Genomic DNA, 18,863 nt, shown 5'->3' with positions numbered 1-18,863 from the left:
CCGGGGAGGAGGAGGAGGAGCGGGGCCAGCCGCCGCCGCCGCCGTCCCAGCCTCGCCCCGCGCACCTGAACTCGCCGCGCCGCCCGGGCCCCCGCGCCGCGCCCCGCGCCCTGGGCGCCCGGCCCGCGCGCAGCGCTGCCTCGGTGCCCCGGTGGGGCGCGTCCCCCGGGCCGCCTCCCGCTCTCCCGCGGCTCGCGTGGCCGCGCCTTTGTGTGCGGCGGCCGCGGCTCCCGGGCTCTTCGGGCTCCGGTCGCGGCGCCCCTCCGGCCCCGAGCCCCGCGCGCCGCCCCCGGGCAACCCCGGCCGGGCGCCCCCGACGGTGGATCTAGCGGCTTCGAGGAGGCGGGCACCGGCCCCGGCGAGCCCTAGCCCCGGCCCCCGGCCCCGGGCCCGGCTCCGGCATGGATGTGAGGTTCTACCCCGCGGCGGCCGGGGACCCCGCCGGCCTGGACTTCGCGCAGTGTCTGGGGTACTACGGCTACAGCAAGGTGACCGGGAGGGGCCGGGGGGCGGCGGGGCGGGGGCCACCTCCCCATCCCGGGCGCGCCCCGCGCTCCAGCTCCCCTCCCGCTGCACTTTTCTCTTCCCCTCTCCACTCCTTTTCCTTTTGCGCCTTCGTCTCTGTCCAACTCTCTCACTCTACTCTTTCTGCCCCCTTCCCACACCCCCCCTTTTTGTCCCTCTGCCGGCGCTCCACTTTCTCTCCCCCCCACCCCCCCTCCAACCCCGCCGACTCTCCTTTGCTGCCCCAAAGAAGCGAAGGAGCAGCCAAAGGACTGAAAGAGGGGGCATGCTTGTGATTCTTTGTTGTTATTAGTAAATACGATCGCAGCGCCCCTGAGTTGGGGGGGCATCGCAGGAGTCCCTGATCTCGTGGTCTGACGACCTCACCCCCCCCCCCCGCCCCCAAGCCCCTCTTACCTTCCCCGCGCACTCGAGAGCTGGACCCGGAGCCGCTCGGGGGAGGAAAGGAACAAACTTTTGAGCGTGCCCTGGATTGGGCGGGGGCGGGGGGGGGGCGCGAAGTGTTGGGACCCCCGCAGGTGGCCTCTGTTGCCCCCTCGCTAGGGCGCCTTGGACCACGGAACGGAGGTGCCGGCCCCTCCCTGGTTAGCGCAAGTGGCTTCTCGTCTTTCATTTTTTGGGGAGGGGTAAGTTTTGCATTCCGGGGAGATCAGGCTTGGAGACCTCCACACCACGCCCTGGGTCACCCCACCTCCTTCCCCTCTCCCCCACCCCCCCGCGCCAACTTCCAGGACCGAGCGTTTCAGGTGGGCGACGGTGGGTCTCAGACGGGCAGCTGGCGCAGCTCGGACGGGCGAGTCGGGGCTGGAGTCGCAGCCCTTGGGCCAGGGCGGCGCGGACTCCCCTTCTTGGTCCTTCTGAAGCCCCCGGGGCCAAGCTTTGGAGGAAACATCACCCCGAGGGCGACGTTCAGAGAAAGAGCTGTGCTCTGGCTGGCCTGTGCCTTTTGAATGTGGTTTTTCTTTCTCCTTCCCCCTGCTCCTCCCTCCCCCCCCCTTTTCTTTCAAATCGTAGTTTGTTTATGATTGCTTGGATAACAGAGGAGGAAATAAGGAGCCGCTGAAAGAAAGGTGCTATACAAAACTAATGAATAAATAACAGGAAGAGGAGGAATTGTACCTAGAGTGAGGAACAGTTTGCTGTGCCCCGTGGCTGATGGAAGCTCGTGTTCCTTTCTATTTGTTTCTACTCGGTTCCCAACTCCCGTACTGAAGTTTGTGAAAGAGCTTTGGGGTCTCTCTGCCTAACCCCTGTGTCCCTGCCGCCCAGCCCCGCGCCTGGCACCGCGGGCCTCCCCACAAGTGAAGAACGAAGGGACATTATTCAGTGTGTTTTAACCCTTTGGGGGTGCTGGCGGTGGTGGGCGCGGGGTTGGAGGGGGGCGTTCTTGCTCTCAAAATTCCGAGAGTGGTACATTAAGCATTGAAAGGGAAGCAAGAAAAGGCCTCTGGCAGTAGCCAGGGTTAAGGTTTTGGTTTCTGTCCTCTGATTTTGGATTTACTCAGGTTATTAAATGCTTTAAAAAGTCCCCCTTGTATGCTCAGTTAGGGACTTAGGCAGCCTAATTAAGTATGTCGTGTTTCTGAGAATCCACCTAATTGTTCCAGTGGGGTATTATTTATCTCCTTACAACTTAGCCTGTGTATGCAAGCCTTGGATAACTGGGCATGCTCTTATTTTTGGAAGCCATTACCTTGCTTAATGTAACTACTTCTTTCTCTGATTTAAGATCAGCAACACTCGAATGACACCAAAATAGAAACCTTTTGTACTAATCCAGTCACTGCAATGCGTGGCAAATCTCTCTGTTCACTGAGATCCCAAGGGTACTTCAAGGGACCAGAGGATATTGTGGGTGCTTTGTGTGTGTCTCTTTTTATTTATTTATTTTTTTTGAGAAAAGCTATTTTGAGCCCATTTAAACTCAGAACATTTACTTCAGGGGGGGTATAGAAAGCTCGACCCCCCCCACCCATTATTTATTGAGATGCTTGTTCAACTTCGAGAGTGAGGACGCAAGTTGGTTTGTTGTCATATTTTCTTAACGCAGCTTTTTGCCCCCAAAAACCTGGTTTCTTAGTAATTCAGCAATCTGGTGGTGGCAAGTGCTGTGTGTATCCAATTTCCGCAAGTTAGACACAGCACTTAATATTGGTAGAAATCAACATGTACTTCTTTTAAGGGGTGTTTGCATTTAATTCCTTGCAGATAAAAATACAATAATCTTTAATTTGAGCCCCAATACTTTATCTTCCTACTCTTAATTTCAGCCGTGAAAGACCCAATTTTATTCCCAGTAATTTTTCTTTATAGGGAGACTGTAGTAGAAGAGGAAGTATTAACTTTATGGGTATAAAACAGCAAGTACTAATTAAGGGTTTATAGCATTTTGTTTCACAGCTAACTTGTGTGTCTGAAGTGGTCCTATTCAATACAGATTTATATTGAAAATATAAAAAGTAGCTTACAAAGACATGCATTCATTTTATTCGGAAATACCTGTAATTATTAATCTCTTAAGACTTAACTCTCGGTGAGGTGTATTATCACTCCGGAGGGGAAATGATGGGTTTCAAAAAAGTATGTTTCTGCCCTTTCTTGTTTTCAACGACCATCTGGGAAACTTTAGAAGAAATACAGAACCCTCTGCTCCAGGCTTAACAAGTGAAAAGTTAGCGCTTATCTTTAAATTTATTTACAAACCGTGAATAATAGGGTCTCATTCATTTCTCTCTTTAACAAACGACCAGAGTCCTTTGTATAAATTATATGTGTGTGTATTATCTTTACAATCTGTGAGTATATGGATCCTTTTTAAATGTCAGCGCTCAGAAAGTGTACTGTCTACGGAGAATGGATGAAAGAGTTTTGAGGGTTCAAAAGTCGTTGCAAGTAGGAGAATAACTTCAAATAAAATATAGCCAGGATCATTAAAATCAGTTAATAATTCATGAACCAGCCACTGATGTATAAACTACAGTCATCTCTGCTTTCTAAGGGCTAATTTCCATTTTAATTTCAAGTGGAAAATTTACTGTTTGAACATTTCTTTTTCTGATGTGGCTAACAAATTAAACTAACACCTATATTTAAAAAAAGGTGGTGGGGGCTAGGCTTATGTTGCCCAAGGGCATTAGTGATCCACTGTCTATATATCTGGAATTTTTCTTTCCCTGGGTCCTTTCTCCAGTAAGAAGATAATATGCATCAGATCAATTAGCGTGTAGTTGTCAGAGGTCTGCCACCCCAAAATAAACTATTGTATTGGAGGTGGGTGTGAGCCAAGTGAAATCACACAGTGAGTTAATAATGAACTTGGATCAAACTCTAGTTACTAGCTTTTTCTGTGTATTCTCAGGTGTTTTTTTTTTTTTACCCCCCTCCTTCCAAAATCTGACTATTGACTTCTTATCTTACGCAGAATAGCCTTTTATTGGTTTTACTCCATCAGTCCCAAACCGTGCTTTCTAATTACTATATGTGTTATCAATCTCTCTGCTTAATTAAGGTGTTCTGATGTGAGTGCCACCTCCTTGGGCTGGCCTCTACCTTGGCCAGCCTGAAGACTTAGAAGAGCTGAAGACCTGAAGAGTCATTTGTCATTTGTCTATCTCATCGGAGACCATGGTTCAAATTGAGAACACACTGAGAGGGGGATTTGATTGAAACTCACCTTAAGTTGTTACCTTGCACTGGCATGACAACCAATGATTTTGTTTCCAGGGCCTGGTGTATGGGGGGGTTGAATTTTGAGAGCAGATTGAGAGATTTCCATGTGAGGTCTTTAAACAAGATAGATATTGAAGCCATGTTGTGAAAGAGATAGAAGGTTTTTCTAAGGACCTTAGACAAGGGGTCATAAACTCAATGCCTCTAGGGACAGCCAGTTAACCTACATGAAGATAGGGTTTGTGGTCAGATGGAGAACATGCCCGGTTTAAAGGGGTAGTAGCCTTGTTCAGCATCCGTAGATTGTTGCCATGCCAACGTTTGGGCCCAGTATCCACATCTTGCAGTTATTTTTCCAAGAGAATGATAATCTGAGTTTTTATGTGAAATATCCTGAATTTTAAATGTTGGCAGCAAATTAACACATTATTGAAATCCTTATGTGGGACCCTTAAAACATGCTCGCATACTGCTTCTTTGCAGTTTTTTTTTTTAAATCTTAGATAAACTCAGATGCAGCTGAGGTTTGAAAATCATTTTTTAGTAAGTCGTTTATGGTTTATGTTCAACTCTGCACAGTTCCACTCTCACATCCAACTGCGTGGACAATTCAGTTGAGTGAGTACAGGAAGTAGAATCTGACCACTTTCAACGTAGTTCCAATTGGATAATTTGAATTCTGTCATTCATTAATTTTGGGTCTTGAGTCAGTGGAATAGTTCTAGATCAGGAGTTGGCAAACTGTGGCCCATGGGTCACATCTGGCCCACTGCCTGCTCCTGCTTGGTTTGTGAGTTAAGAATGGTTTTTATGTTTTTAAATGGCAGAAAAACCAACAGAAAGACTATTCATCACTGTGAAAATTACATGACATTCACATTTGTGTCCATAAATAAAGTTTTATTAGAATGCAGCCCCACTCATTTGTTTATGTATCATCTGTGGCTGCTTGCATGCTACAATGTCAGAGTTGAGTAGTCGTGACAGAGATTGTGTGGCTTGCGAAGCCTGAAACATTTAGTATTTGTCCCTTTACAGAAACAGTTTGCTGACCTCTGTTCTAGATTATTAGAGCACTCGATGGTCCCAGGATCTTCCTTTGTTCCAAGACTTGGCAGTAGAAAAAATCTAGTTAACAAGATGGCGTAACTGGGGAGATGAGTATTTCAGAGACTGTTTTCAAGAATGTCTCTAAAACGGTGGGAGTTTAGCCCTGGCTATTCTCCAGCTGTGGCGATTTGGGGGAAAGCTCGTGAAAGATACGCAGGCTCACAGCCTTACCCCAGCGCAGTGTAGTTAGAGCCTTTGGGGAAGTGTTTTTGAAGCTCCCTGGGTGATTCCAACATGCAGCCATGGTTGAAGACTTTGTTTTAAGCTGGGGATCCTCCTTTGGAGTAAGCAACCTCAAGAGGCAGTAGAACTGGGTAAAGAAGTTGGGGATTGCTATAAAGTAGACAACACTTACAACAGAGTGATTATTGGTTCCGGGTTGGCACTCAGGGCCTTTTCTGGACCTCGGCAGGTCCTAAGCACTGTGGATCTGGCTCTCCTCCACATCATATCAGACATTAAAATGCTGTATCCACATTCTGCATTTACTGTGTTATGACATATTAATATACCCTATTCTGACTTGATGCTGATTAGTTGACTTATGTTCTCATGTTATAGGCATCTGTTAGTTTTAACTTCGTGTGTGTGTGTGTGTGTGTGTGTGTGTGTGTGTGTCTGGTGTGGCCAATTAATTGTTTTTCCTCACATTTTAAGCATTATTTTAGGCCCTTGAGAAGCCTATGCTTCTAGATGTCCAGTCTTCACCGACTGATGGATAAAATAGTCCTGCTGACACTAACTAAAGGTCCATGAACTTACCATTTTGCCACCCCAAACAGGGGAGTGTTGATGAATACCCTGTGCCTAGTAGCAACTGATAAGCTGTGGTAAGCCGCAGAGAATTAGCCGTAGTCGTTTTAGATCAAGTCAGTGAATGTAGATGGCCACAACATTCAAAGTATGTGTACATATTTTAAGAACTCACTATTTTGGGCCACAAACTGTCGGGGGGATGCTGAGTCCATCTGAGGACTTGTTTTATCTAATTTGGACCAGTAGTTTAAACAGTTCAGTTAGTTGTCTGTGTCTAAAATCTTTGCACGTAAATCTGGATTTTCAGCTTTTTCTCCTTCTTCCTTCCTTCCTTCCTTCCTTCCTTCCTTCCAAGACATAAGCATAAATTTGGCAATCCTGGATGGCATTGTGTTCCTCTCCACTGTGACTTTCTCATACTCAGCCCTCGGTGTCCCTCTGCAGTCCCCGGAGGCTTTGAGTTTGAAAACTTTAAGAAGAGATGAAGTTAAACAAGCAACAAATGTGATGCTCAAACCTAGTGAAGTGGGGTTACCGTCACTGGAGAAATGCAGACCCCAGTGTTCCTCAGGGTATGTAGGGTAGTAGGTGAATGGAAAAAAAAGTAATTTGTGATCATATTACAGAGCAGTGTTTCTCGAACCTCAGCGGGCACAAAAATCACCTTGAGAGCTTTTTAAGAGCACAGGCTGTTGGACCTTACTCCTAGAGGTTCTGAATCCTGGGGTCTAAGCTAGGGCTCCCACGTGATGCTGGTGTTGCACTGTGAGTAGCATGGCCCAGAGGACCTTCCAGTGGTACAGTAAAGAGTTTGTTTCTTGTAAGAGTTTGTCAGAATACTTTGGGCCATAGGTAAGAGAACACCCAGCAAACAGTGGTATAAAGCATAAGGACATTTGTCTAACTAACAAAGAAGTCTTTAGGGAGGCAGTCTCAGGCTATTTTGGGTGAAGGCAACCATGTCTTCAAGGACCCTCTTTTCTTCTTATTTTGCTATTCTTGAAGTTTCAGCAGTCTCCTCACGGTTACAAGTTGGCTGCTGTAGCTCCAGACATCACATCCTCACGATAGCATACAAAACGGGAAGCAAGGTAGTGGTGGGGGTGGAAGTAATAGCAAAAGTTCTTCTGTATATCTCTTAATAAGAAGGAATAGCTTTCCTGGGAACAGTTCCATTGGACTCTCAGAAATGGATCACATGCCCACCCTAGGCCAGTCATTGACAAAGAAGAAGGAGATTGCTGTGATCAATTTAGACCAATCCCATGTCATCCCCTGGGGGCCAAGCACATTGTCACATGAGCATCAGTGATCTTAATGGTCTATTAGCAAGGAAGAAGGCCTTTGGAAAGACAACTGGCTCTACAACTGAGCACATTTGAAGACTTTGGAGTGGACCAGTGGTGTGGTTGGAGTTGTACATCATGAGGATGGATCTGACCTTTTGACTAGATTAGTGTAGAGCCTGACAAGAGGTGGGAGGACCAGGGAGGATGCCACCACCCAATGGAGATAAAGGTGCAAGAGGATTCGAACTAAGGATATGTGAACATGGATGGGAAGGAGGGGAGGGCACTGAATAGAGCATCTGTTACTTAGAAGGGAGACAGAGGAGGCAGGGGTGACTCAGAGTGTTTGAACTGGGGCCCTGAACAAATGGTAGGACCTGGAGCAGAAGCAGAGAGGTCAGAGAAGAAGCTGGTTTTGAAGGAAAGCTAAAGCTTTATTTTGATGCAGTAGTCCCACAGAGACATCATGGTAGGCACTTGCACTAATGCACTAGAGAGCGCTCAGGGCTGAGGAACCAAGTGGGAGTCCTGTATGCAGTAGAGTGATGGAAATGCAAGTGCCTGCCCCCCAAGTTTGCAAACTCACCTCCCCAGTTGGCGAGGCAGTGTTTCAGGAAGTAATGTGTGGGTCTCAGAAAACTTGGAAATCCTGCTGTACCATTACAACAACAGTACAAAAGGAGTAACGTGTGTGTGTGCATGATGGTCTATCCTTTTCATCTCAGTAGTTGTTTGGGAAGAAACATTTTTAAATTGTTATTAAGGGGGAATGATGTAAAATTTATAATAACATAATTTAAAACCGTATCAGCCATTTATGAATTAAAATGTTTCATATCTTTTCTTTATGTAAGAGGTTCAATTTCAAGTTGGATTTTATGACATTAGTGAAGTCATGAGTATCTTGGAGAATCTGTTTTGAGTGTGCTTAATGAGGAAGGACAGGATTTTTGCTAAGTATGCTTATAAATAATACATATTTGGAAGGTGGATTGAGCTCTTAAAAAAACAAAAACCCTGTTTAAAATAAAATAGAGGCTTTCATTCAAGGTCTGCATGAGCCTCTGATAGGTTTTATCTTTCCCCTTTGTAGTAGATTATTTTATTTTCTTTGTTTCCTGGGTTTGTATCCTTAATCCCTTCCTCAGGGAGGCCATGTTCTCTCAAATACGTTCTGTGCTTGTGTGAAGCACATCAGACATTGGGAAATGGCCCTTCTCTTATGACCAACATTCTGTCTTTAATCTTAACTTGATTTTACTTCATTTATAAAAGAATAATTTGAATGTCTTGATAATCCATAAGTTAAACAAACTGGCCAATACCAAGAAGTATTTGGATTTTGCTCTAAATACATATTTGAATGATATGGAGGAGATACATTTAAGCTAGGACTTTGTATTCTAAATGTTGCAAGTTGAATGTGGTCATTTCTACATTGATTCAGTTGTTTATATAGAAGAACTATATTAAATATGGTGAGGGAGGTGAGTTTTTTTAAAACTACCTCAGTGATGGTACCATATTGTGAAAATTTGTAGCAATTTCCCCTCCAATTTGTAATGAGCAAGGGATTTGATGTACTAAAGAATAATAGAAATTTTTACACTTTCTTTTAAAATCTTCTTGGTATAGGAGGTAGAAGTCTCAAATGCTGACTGACTAGAAAGCTTTTATGAAATCTGTATGATTGGTTGGAAGTTGATTTTCTGGAAAAAAGATGAGTTAAACTTTACTAGAAACATTGGACGAGCGCTCCAGCATACTCAGTAGATCTGTCTTTTTTTTTTTTTTTAAGATTTTATTTATTTATTTGACAGAGAGAGAAAGAGAGCACAAGCAGGGGAATCGGGAGAGGGAGAAGCAGGCTGAGAAGGGAGCCCAATATGGGGCTTGATCCCAGGTCCCTGGGATCATGACCTGAGCCAAAATCAGACGCTTAACCGACTGAGCCACCCGGGCATCCCTCAGTAGATCTGTCTTGTTCCTCCTCTCTGCCTGTGTGTCTTTAATGAGAAACTCAACCCATATTATTTGGCTTTTATATAAATTCTGATAAAAATGTTTAATGGAGAGGTAGTTAAAACTGTTGTACTAGTGAAAATTCTTTTGATTGCAAATGGGAAGAAGTCCTTAAACTTTTAATTTAATAGAAAAGGGATAGTGAGTTTTGTCTCCGGCATGGCTGGACCCAGGGTTTCCAGGGATGTTATCAACACTTCCTTCTGTTAGCTCTGCTTTCATCAGCTTGGCTTCCCTGTCAGGCTCCACTCAGGTGGGGGGAGGGTGTCCAGCAGTATCTCCAAGACATGTCCCCACAGCTCCGCCTCCCCAGGAGAGACAGCTTCTCATTCCTACTTGTTCGAGAAACTTCTCTGGATTGAGACTCATTGGACAGATTTGGGTCCGCTGCTCAGGCCCAAAGTTGTATACTCATCTCAGGAGCAGGGGCAGGTGCTGCTATCCCCATGGAAACCACGTGGGCTGAGAGTCTGGAACAGTGCTTCTCCAGAGGGAGAGCAAAGTGCCGGCCTCATCTGGAGGGGAAGTGAAGGTGGGTGGGAGAAAAAGTTCATTTAAATGCTAAATGACATGAAGCCTGTCAAGTTTGAAGATTTCTGAGGACTTGAGTTGTCCGTGCTTATTATTATTCTTTGTGGAAACCAGAAAGAGCCTGTGCTTATTGAGTAAGATACAATGATTGTCATTTTTAAAGTACTTATTGGGAACATACTTCATGTTGGGGGCTGACATGAGATGTGGTCCGCCTTAAGAAACCTCTAGTTTGGTATGGGAGCAGATGTAAACACATGAGCATTCATGAAATACGTGCGTGTGTGTGTGTGTGTGTGTGTGTGCGTGCGCGCGCGCGAGAGAGAGAGAGAGAGAGAGAGAGAATATATGTGAGCCTAAGGGAGATACTCTAGTAGGTAAAAGAACTCCAGGAACAGATCAGACAAGAGAAGTGGTTTCTGAGTTTCTGAGGGGTGGTGTGGTCAGGTACAGAAGCTCACAGAGGCTGCCAGGTTTGGAATGGACAAGTGGGAAAAACGGGATGTTAGAGAAGAGAGGGAATTCCAGGCAGGGCTTCTGCATGAACATGACAAGCTAGCAAAGGTCCCACTGGAGGCCTGTGTAGGACGGTCCCATGGGACAATGTATGGAGATAAGTTTGCATCTGTGTAGAAGTTTCCTTTGGTGGGAGCTGCGGGTGTGGAGGCGCTAGCATGTCTGGTGAAAGATGTGAGGTTTCACCCAACGGATACTAGTAAAGGATGTGTGCCTGTATGCGTGTGTGGGTGCATCTGCTTGTGTGTATATGTGTGTGTTTCCATATGTGTGTGTGCATACGTAGAAGATGACCATTTGAACAGAGTGGGGGAGGAGGATGAGAGGGTATTTTTAAGACTGTACCTGAGAATGTTTGAAGGAGAGATTAAAGACGCCCAAAGAGAGAGAGTGATGTAATGATGGATGGACGGTCAGTTGATGTTGGAATGAAGGCTGTAGGTAGAGGGGGATTTGCCTTGAAAGTTGGGTAACCCTTTCTCTGAGATAATTGGACAGAAAGAGAAGGTGGTTGAAGATCCAGATACACATTTAGTGGGAAAGATGGTGGGGAAGGGAGAGGGACAGAGACAGAATGAGAGGGAAGAAGGGAGGAAGGAGAACATGAGGAGAAATGGGTGGGGGAGTTGACTGACAAACCCAGGATCCATCCCCGGCCTATTTCTACCTCGTTTCTGGCCCTTACTCCCTCCACCTTGGCTTTGTGTGTCTTACCACACCAGTATGGCCCGACCACTTAAAAATATCTGAATATCTAAAATCTCTCTCCACTGCCCCCCACCAACCTCCAGTCACTGTCTCATTACTTCATTCATAGCGAGTATCCCTGTTTGAACTTTTTGTTTGTTCATTCATTCATAGATTCCCTGTTTACCTCTTTCCACCAGCATGCAAAACTCTGTGAAGGTAGGGATATTTGCTGACCACTGTATGCCTAGCATCCAGAACACTGCTTGGCACGGGAAGGAAAATGTGAAAAGGAGCGAACTACTAGAGATGAGTAAGAGTACTGTTGAGTAGATCTCATGGTAATTTAATCTTTGAATAAACACATGTTGGACCTACTATATGCCAGATGCTTGGAGAAAGCGGGAGTGCAATGAAGAGGAGTCACTTGTCCTGTTCTCGAGGAGCTGGTCTGTGGTTGTAAGAATGATCCTTCTTGGACGGTTTTAAGTTTAAATTTTATTTTAAATTTCCCCTTTCAGTATTTCATGTGCTGTTGGCAGAGAACAGAGCGATGGGTGGTGAGGACAAGGTGGTGCATCTTGCTTAGGCAGGAATGAGAGAACAGGGGTTGAGAAAAGGGGAATTTGAAATGACTGTTCTCAGCCCCGAGGATTCAGGCTGGCCAAGGAAGGTCAAATGGTCAAGGACAGGGAGACTTTGCTAAAAGGCAAAGAAGAGTGTGTTAGTTAAGGTTGGCTGGCAGAAAAAAAAATAACTTGAGTAGCAATGGTGTCAATGAGGTAGACATTCATCTCTCTTTTCTCTGATGATCTCCAGAGGTAAGTAGTCCAGAGGTCTTGTGGCTTCGTAGGCAACTGGGAGCCAAGCTACCTCTGAGTTTCCTATGACCCTTGACCCTTCAGTGTAGAGCGCCATCATCATCCGTGATCCAACCAGGAGGAAGGTGGTCAAGGGAAAGGGGAGGTTTGCAGGAGCTGCCACGTGACACTTGCTAATTTCTCATTGGCCAGAACGGAGACGCATGACCATACCTCTGCCTTTAAGGTATTCAGGAAATGTGGTCCGTACTGTGGCTGGCCCTCTGCCCAGCTCTATATGCCACTGCTGTGGAAGAAGGGGTGAGTGGACAGGCAGGACAGACAAAATAGGTACTTTAGCGGGTGCATGGGAGCGAAAGAATGATGGGTGAGGTCCAGGAAACCCTTCTTGGGTATCTTCATGGTTTGAGGTTTTTGTGTACCAAGTGTAGCACTCTATTTTGGTAAACCTTATTCAGTGTTTTCGTTTTCATTTGCTCTTTGGAGGGTCCCCTTTTGGCGATGTGCTGTGACAAGATAGCTTTTCAGTCCTTTCCTCATTTGGGGGGGCTTACTTGGGGCATGCTTAAAATACCCAGTGATTTATGTCCTTTGCAGGAACTGCAAATCCTTATGTCCTGATTTTAACTGATTATCTGTATTTCAGGCCCACATTTCTCTTCTTTTTAAAAATACCTCTTGAATTTTTATACTGCCATTTCTCTGGTCCTGACTGTTGGTAACAAAGTTTTGAGTACATGTCAATCTTCAGGCAACGTTTTTTAAACTAGACATTTTTTTTTTTACTTGATGCTTTTCCTTTTTGATCAAACCCAGCTTACCTCTGACTCCACCAGAACCTCATCCCTAGAAATCTGTGGTTTTTTATGCTCTTGTGTGCTCTTTCCTCCTCTGTTCCTCGGCTGACCGATTTTGTTAACCCTTGACCATTGTGCAACCTTAGCTACACAGATATGTCCACCATCCTCAGTCCCACCCACCCCCTCGGTCCCCCTCCTTTGGCTGTGTATGTTTTATCAGCCTCCAGGAAGTGGCATTTCTCAACCTGAGGGTGCCTGAACTCGGTGCCCATTGTCCTTACTAACGACGAATACTTGGGCCTTTGCTGTGTCATCCTTTCGTTCACCTGTTGATTCTCTTGGCCATCCTTCACAATGGCTAGTCCAAGACTTTGCCCGTTGTAGTCTAGCCAGCCAGCCCTACTTTCTTTCTTAGATGGGAACTCTGATCTTTCACTTTATGGGAAACGTTGATAATTTTCTGTCCCGGCCTTGTCTGGGAAGCAGGTGTCTCATTTTTCCAGACCCAGGGGAGAGCCGTTCTACTATTTGGGGTAAATCCTTCCAACGGTGCTAATCCCTTTCTGACTGTTGCATATTCTTGGTTTTACACACAGCTCCCATCTTTCCTGTTTTGCTCCTTTGTACTTTCCACCAGTGCCCAAGTGTCTTCAGACCCCCACAAGGATTTTCCAGTCTTCAGTTTGTTGAGCGTCGCCTCCCTTGTGATGACTTTTGCTCGCTCCTCATTCCATCCACATTCTGTTATGCTTCATATTTTTTGTTTAACTCTGGGTTTTCCCTTAGGTACATGTGAAATGAAGACCACCACAAATGGAAAGCCCTATCACTTGCCTTACACAGAAGAAAATCCTGAAAATAAACCCAAGGGGAGTAAACACCATTATCAAAAGCTTACTGGAGACCTTGCTTGCCTAAGGCTTTGCCCTCTGTTTGTTGAAAAGGGAGATTTGCAAGTGTGAGGAAGGTGTTGAAGACCCGTTAGCACCGAGCTGAGACTTTGTCTTTGATTTTATCTTGGGGGCGGGGGGGGGGGGGGGGGGCAGGCTATGGGGAGCTTGAAAGGGAATTCAAAACAGAATGACTTTCTCAAGATGTAATGAAAGGCTCTCTTGGTTTGTTTTCTCTGCACCTCCCGGAGCTGTGCTTCTCCTACTCATGCAAGTCAACTGGGCCCTGGATAAAATGCACATCAGCAGGTCTGGGGTGAGCCTGAGGATTGGCGTTGCTCACACGTTTCCAGGGGATGCAGCTGCTGTTGGCTGCTGGCCACTCTTGGAGCTGTAGAGTCCAAGAGAAAGGACCATGCACATTCACACATTCGCCTGACTCCGTGGGCCCCTGTTCTAACACCTCTCTGAACAGTTCCTCAAACCAGAAATCTTTACCTTAGGTTCCATGTCTTTCCCACCCAGGCCCTCCCTAACACCCTGCAGCTACTTCTGTTCTATTACCAAAACTATCCTTTCGCACTTCCCCAGGTGCTCCACCTTGCCAGATCTGACTGTTTTCATTCATGCAAGAATATGGAGTGCCTGCTTAGGCCAGATACTGCCTAAGCCCTGGGGTTGCACTTTTCTGATGATCCTTTGAACTCTACTCTTTCCACCCTATCCCTCTGTCTCCCCTACCTTCCCATGTCCCTGGTTCTCTACTGTTGTACATTTGGATGTTTCTGATTGCTTTTGCTCTGTCAACTTGTCTGCTCTCGCCCCTCTTCCCAAGCATTGGGGGATATCCTCCCAAAGCTTGGCTTCTTACTCTTTTGCCTCTGTATTCTTTTCATTTTGTATGTGCATCTTGTTTTCTGCCTTTAGCTGTTCCCTCTCTGGTCCCGTTTGTATCAGTTATCTATTGCTGTGTAACAAATTAAACTCTGAAGCTTCAAACCAACCAACCAACCCACAAACCTATCTCCCTCGTGATTCTGCCAGTCTGCCATGTAGGCTGGGTTCCCTGCAGTGTTGGCGGTCACCTGCAGGTTTGACTTTGCTTCTGGAGATTGGCTAGCTCCAGCTGGGGCCTCTCAGTTCTCACTGCACTGAGTCCCTCTTGCCCAGCATGCTGAGGTGTACCCAAGAGCCATCCTGGGGGCAGCGATCTGAGGAGTACGCTGGAGCGCTTGAGCCCAGGTGTAGACATGTCACACTGTTGCTTCTACCACATTCTCCTGTCCTGAGCAGGTCCCTAGGCCAGCCCAGACTCAAGGGGAAAGGAAATAGATTCCATTTCTCCTGGAGAGGAGCCTCAACAATCACATCGCAAAGGGGCATAGATACAGGAAGGTGGGAAGAATTGTGGCTCTTTTTTTTTTTTTTTTTTTTGGCCGACCCCAAGGCCTCAGATCCCTACCCCCCTACCCTGATCTGCGGCTCTCCCCTCCTGGGTGGCAGGCAGCTCTCTATAGGATGCGGCCCCTTCATGGCGGGCTGTCAGTTCAAGCCCAACATCAGCTGCATGGGAACCTGCTTCCCTTTCCCTTCCAAAGTTCCTCTTCAGGGTCTCGCCGTTTCTCTCAGCGCCCCCATCGTTCTCAGGTACACAAAACAAATTTTGATTACTTGTCCCCTTTCGCTCCCTTCGTGCAATGAGTCTTCACGTGGGCTTTGCTTTTCCTTTTAATGAGCTCTTTTGTGTCTGTGTTTCCACGGATCCTAGCTTGGGCCTCTGCTAGAGCCACAGGGTCCTCACTGACTCTCTGTACTCTGGATTTCCTCCATCTCCAGTTGAATCTATGCCCCACTTCTGCTTTAATCCTTGGAAGGGTATCAGTCTAAGCTGTCATTCTCCTTGTGAAAACACTTCCAGTCACTTGTCTTTGTGCAGAGCCGTGGTTTCTCAGACTTGCCACCTTCATTTAGGCCACAGCCACCTACCATGGGTATTACTATTTATTTGAATTTCTTTACATTGACTCATTTTCATTTATTTTTTATGTTTTTTAAAAGATTTATTTGAGAGGGAGAGAGCGGGGAGAGGGGCAGAGGGGGACAATCTGAAGCAGACTCCCTGCTGAGCACAGAGCCCGACACGGGGCTCGATCTCATGACCCTGAGATTGTGACCCGAGCCAAAACCAAGAGTTGGGCGCTTAACTGACTGAGCCACCCAGGTGCCCCTACATTGACTCATTTTAAAATTTATACTACTATTGCCTGAGGCAACCTTTTCTAGCTTGCAATATATAAAAATTACCTATATAATAAATGCATAACTATGAATATTTTACAAATTTATTTATATACCAATTGAATTAGTCCAGTATGCATAATAGATATCGAGAGAACTGGCCTACAGGATAAATTGCTGTGTCTTTAATTTGACATTGAAAACCTTCTGTATCTAGCACCAAAGTTACCACATTAAGGAAAACTGAACTTCCTTAGAAAAAACCTGGTGAATTTTCTTAAATTTTAGAGTTTTGCTCAAGGTCACTGTAGTGGTTATAGATCAGCACCACAAAGTAGAATTGCCTGTCTTAATACTTTTACATATTGCATAGACATATTAGTTGTTTTGAAAATATGAGTTTGAAATAGCTATTTTCCCTGTCCCCCAAAGCCCAGTTGTTCATAATAAATAACTTTCTTGGTGGCATAATAGCCTTGCTCTGTCTTCATTAATAATTTTTCAAATATCCTCTTCAATTCAGGCTTTGGCTTAACAGGTTTCTAACTGCCAATGGGCTAAAATCATAGTCTATGTATTCCCATTTTTATGGCTTGTCTCAATCTTAGATTCCTAGAAAACTCTGTAGTTATGATACATACTGCTTTGATCAACTGAGCTTCTCTTCATAGGCACTTTGAACTTACTGGTATTTAAACAGGGGCAAGATGGTGGGTTGCCATTACCATTCCCCTTCCTCCACATTTCTTGAGCCTGGCACGCTTCTTAGGGAGAAACTTGTGGAAGTTCAAGGCAGAAACCAAGTGAAGAAACCCAAATCAAGTTAAAGGAATTCTGATAGACCAATGAGAAGAGTAAGAATAGTGATAACAGAAGACAAGAAGAGTGACAATGGTTGAGAGTGATCTAGAAGATTCTTATGTAAGGGAGAGAGACAAAACAACAGTATCCAGTTGTGGAGAGGAAAAAGAGAGGGTAGATTTTTAAGAAATGAGGCCAATTCAACCTAAAGTTAGCAGATACTGTAGATGACAGACAACACCTCATTGCCCTCATTGCTTGATTATAGTTGCTGACTAAAATTTCCCACTGTGACATAACCCGTACAGGTTAGAATTAAATTTCTGGGAAATTTTTTTCTGATGGTAAGTTTTGCCATCATACTTAACGATTGACACAGCATTTTTGTCCTTTGGTTTCTTACCAGAAATTATGGTCTTGAAGTCTGTTGCTGAATCCTTGTTAAAAGCTCTGTTGTAAGAAATAATATATTTATGGAGAATGGCCTGAAGAAGATGCAGTGCTTCCATTCATCCAGAGAACCGAATCTGATGGGAGGCTTCTTCTGAAGCCAGACTGAGAGCTGAATGCTCAGGATGGCACGCTGCGGTGAATGGCCCTCCACAGTTACCTTCACTAGCTGTCTGTCATGTATGGAATTAGCACACTCACTTTGCACTGAGTGGAATTACGAATAATGGTTTTGTGAACCATCCTTTTTTGGGGCTCTGTTTAGAATATAGCCTGTTACATATCAGAGTGTCCATTTTTATAATGATTTACCAGAGTCTTCTTAGGTTACTGTATCAGGAAGAGCTGAAAAAAATCACTTAGTTTTATCTTATGAGTATTATTAATCTTGTCATTCTCGTTTCCTTCTTGGCATTAGTTTCCAAGAAGCTTGGAGACCAAACGTGAAACCAACATGTAACTGATCACAGTAGTACATGCGTTCCTGTGTGCTGGCCATCTTGGCTTTATTACTGTCTTAATTTTATTTTTTCTTTGCCTCAGTTCTTTTAAGTATTACCCCTCCTTTTAGAATCAAAAATACTTTAAAAAGTCACCCCTAACTTCTTTGTGGAGAAAAGCAGGTTGTGAATAAATACTTAAGTACTTAGAATTGCAATGAATATGTTTGTATAGTGTCAAGGATACTTTGCTTATCTTTCTACAAGAGAAATTTCCACTTAAAAAAATTAAAGTCTACTTGTGCCAATATTATAACTTAACACTTCCCCTTTTGGTCTTTTTATAAGGATGAATGTAATTCTTGACTTATAGCACTTCGTAGAATTTGTTTCTTATAGGATGTTTCCCCTGGAATTATGGCATCTCTTGAAATGATGAAAATAGGGAAATTGGTTTCACTCCCTGAGCCTTTCAATTAAAGTTTGAGCTCTCTTATTATTCAAAAAGTACCAATTCCTGAACGTTCACATCATGCCACAATCAGCATCTATCTTAATTGAGGAAGATGTATGCGAAGATTAGCCTGGCATTGAGGGGTCCGTTGGACCAATTGTCAAGTGTTGACTGGTCCACACATGCATCCCATGACCCATGGGTTGGCTTCCCAGTGATTGGAAAGAGTTTCCACGCTCACCTGGGGCATTTGTCCTTTGAGAAAATACTGCTGACTTGGCCTGGGGAGACCTGCCTGGTGCTTTGTGAGCCCTGCTCAAATTAAAAGAAGCAGTTAACTTCTTGTAAAACCAGCCGCCCTCTTAGATTGATTTCAAGTGACTCATGGCAATGCAAATGCACTTCACCATTGTCTTGGGGTCACTGTTTTGTTTAATCAGCTTCCTGAAAAGTAGAAATTTTTATTTTGGTAACTTTGGAAAGCAGCCTGATTCATTCCTGCTTAGGTTGCTGTGGGTTTTATTTGTCTAAGGTTAGGCCCAAGACGTCCTTTGGATTTTGATGACTTCAAATATTGAGCAGTTGGCAGGTTGGCAGGTTGTGAGGGCAGAAGCCTGATTTGAATCCGTTTCTACCACTTATTGGCGCTGTGATTTCCAGCACATTCCTGAGCCTGTCAGTGTCTTCCTCTCTTAAAATGGGCATTTGCCTCTGCTGGGTGCTTGATAAACAGTGGTGAATGAAACCAAGAAAGTCTTGCCTGAACACATTTAGATTCTGGGGACTTAGAAACCCACCTACCACATAGGGTTATTGTGGGTAATAAGCTAACTGTGTAGAGAATCCTAATAGTATTTACAACAT

General features: G+C 45.0%; 1 protein-coding gene across 1 annotated transcript in view; it reads left to right on the top strand.

Moving 5' to 3' along the window:
• The first annotated feature begins 334 nt into the window (after nt 1–334).
• Nucleotides 335–18,863, top strand: part of TOX3 (TOX high mobility group box family member 3) — a 103,269-nt gene continuing 84,740 nt past the window's right edge. The window contains exon 1 of the mRNA XM_028095551.2: nt 335–488. Within this exon, the coding sequence (XP_027951352.1) occupies nt 402–488 (87 nt within the window). The 5' untranslated portion in view covers nt 335–401. The remainder of the gene's footprint in view (nt 489–18,863) is intronic.

Source organism: Eumetopias jubatus, unplaced genomic scaffold, assembly GCF_037043125.1.
Source record: "Eumetopias jubatus isolate StellerSeaLion01/CBP00866 unplaced genomic scaffold, mEumJub1_p1.0 scaffold_10, whole genome shotgun sequence".
Lineage (NCBI taxonomy): Eukaryota > Metazoa > Chordata > Mammalia > Carnivora > Otariidae > Eumetopias > Eumetopias jubatus.
This window is presented reverse-complemented; position numbering and strand designations above follow the sequence as displayed.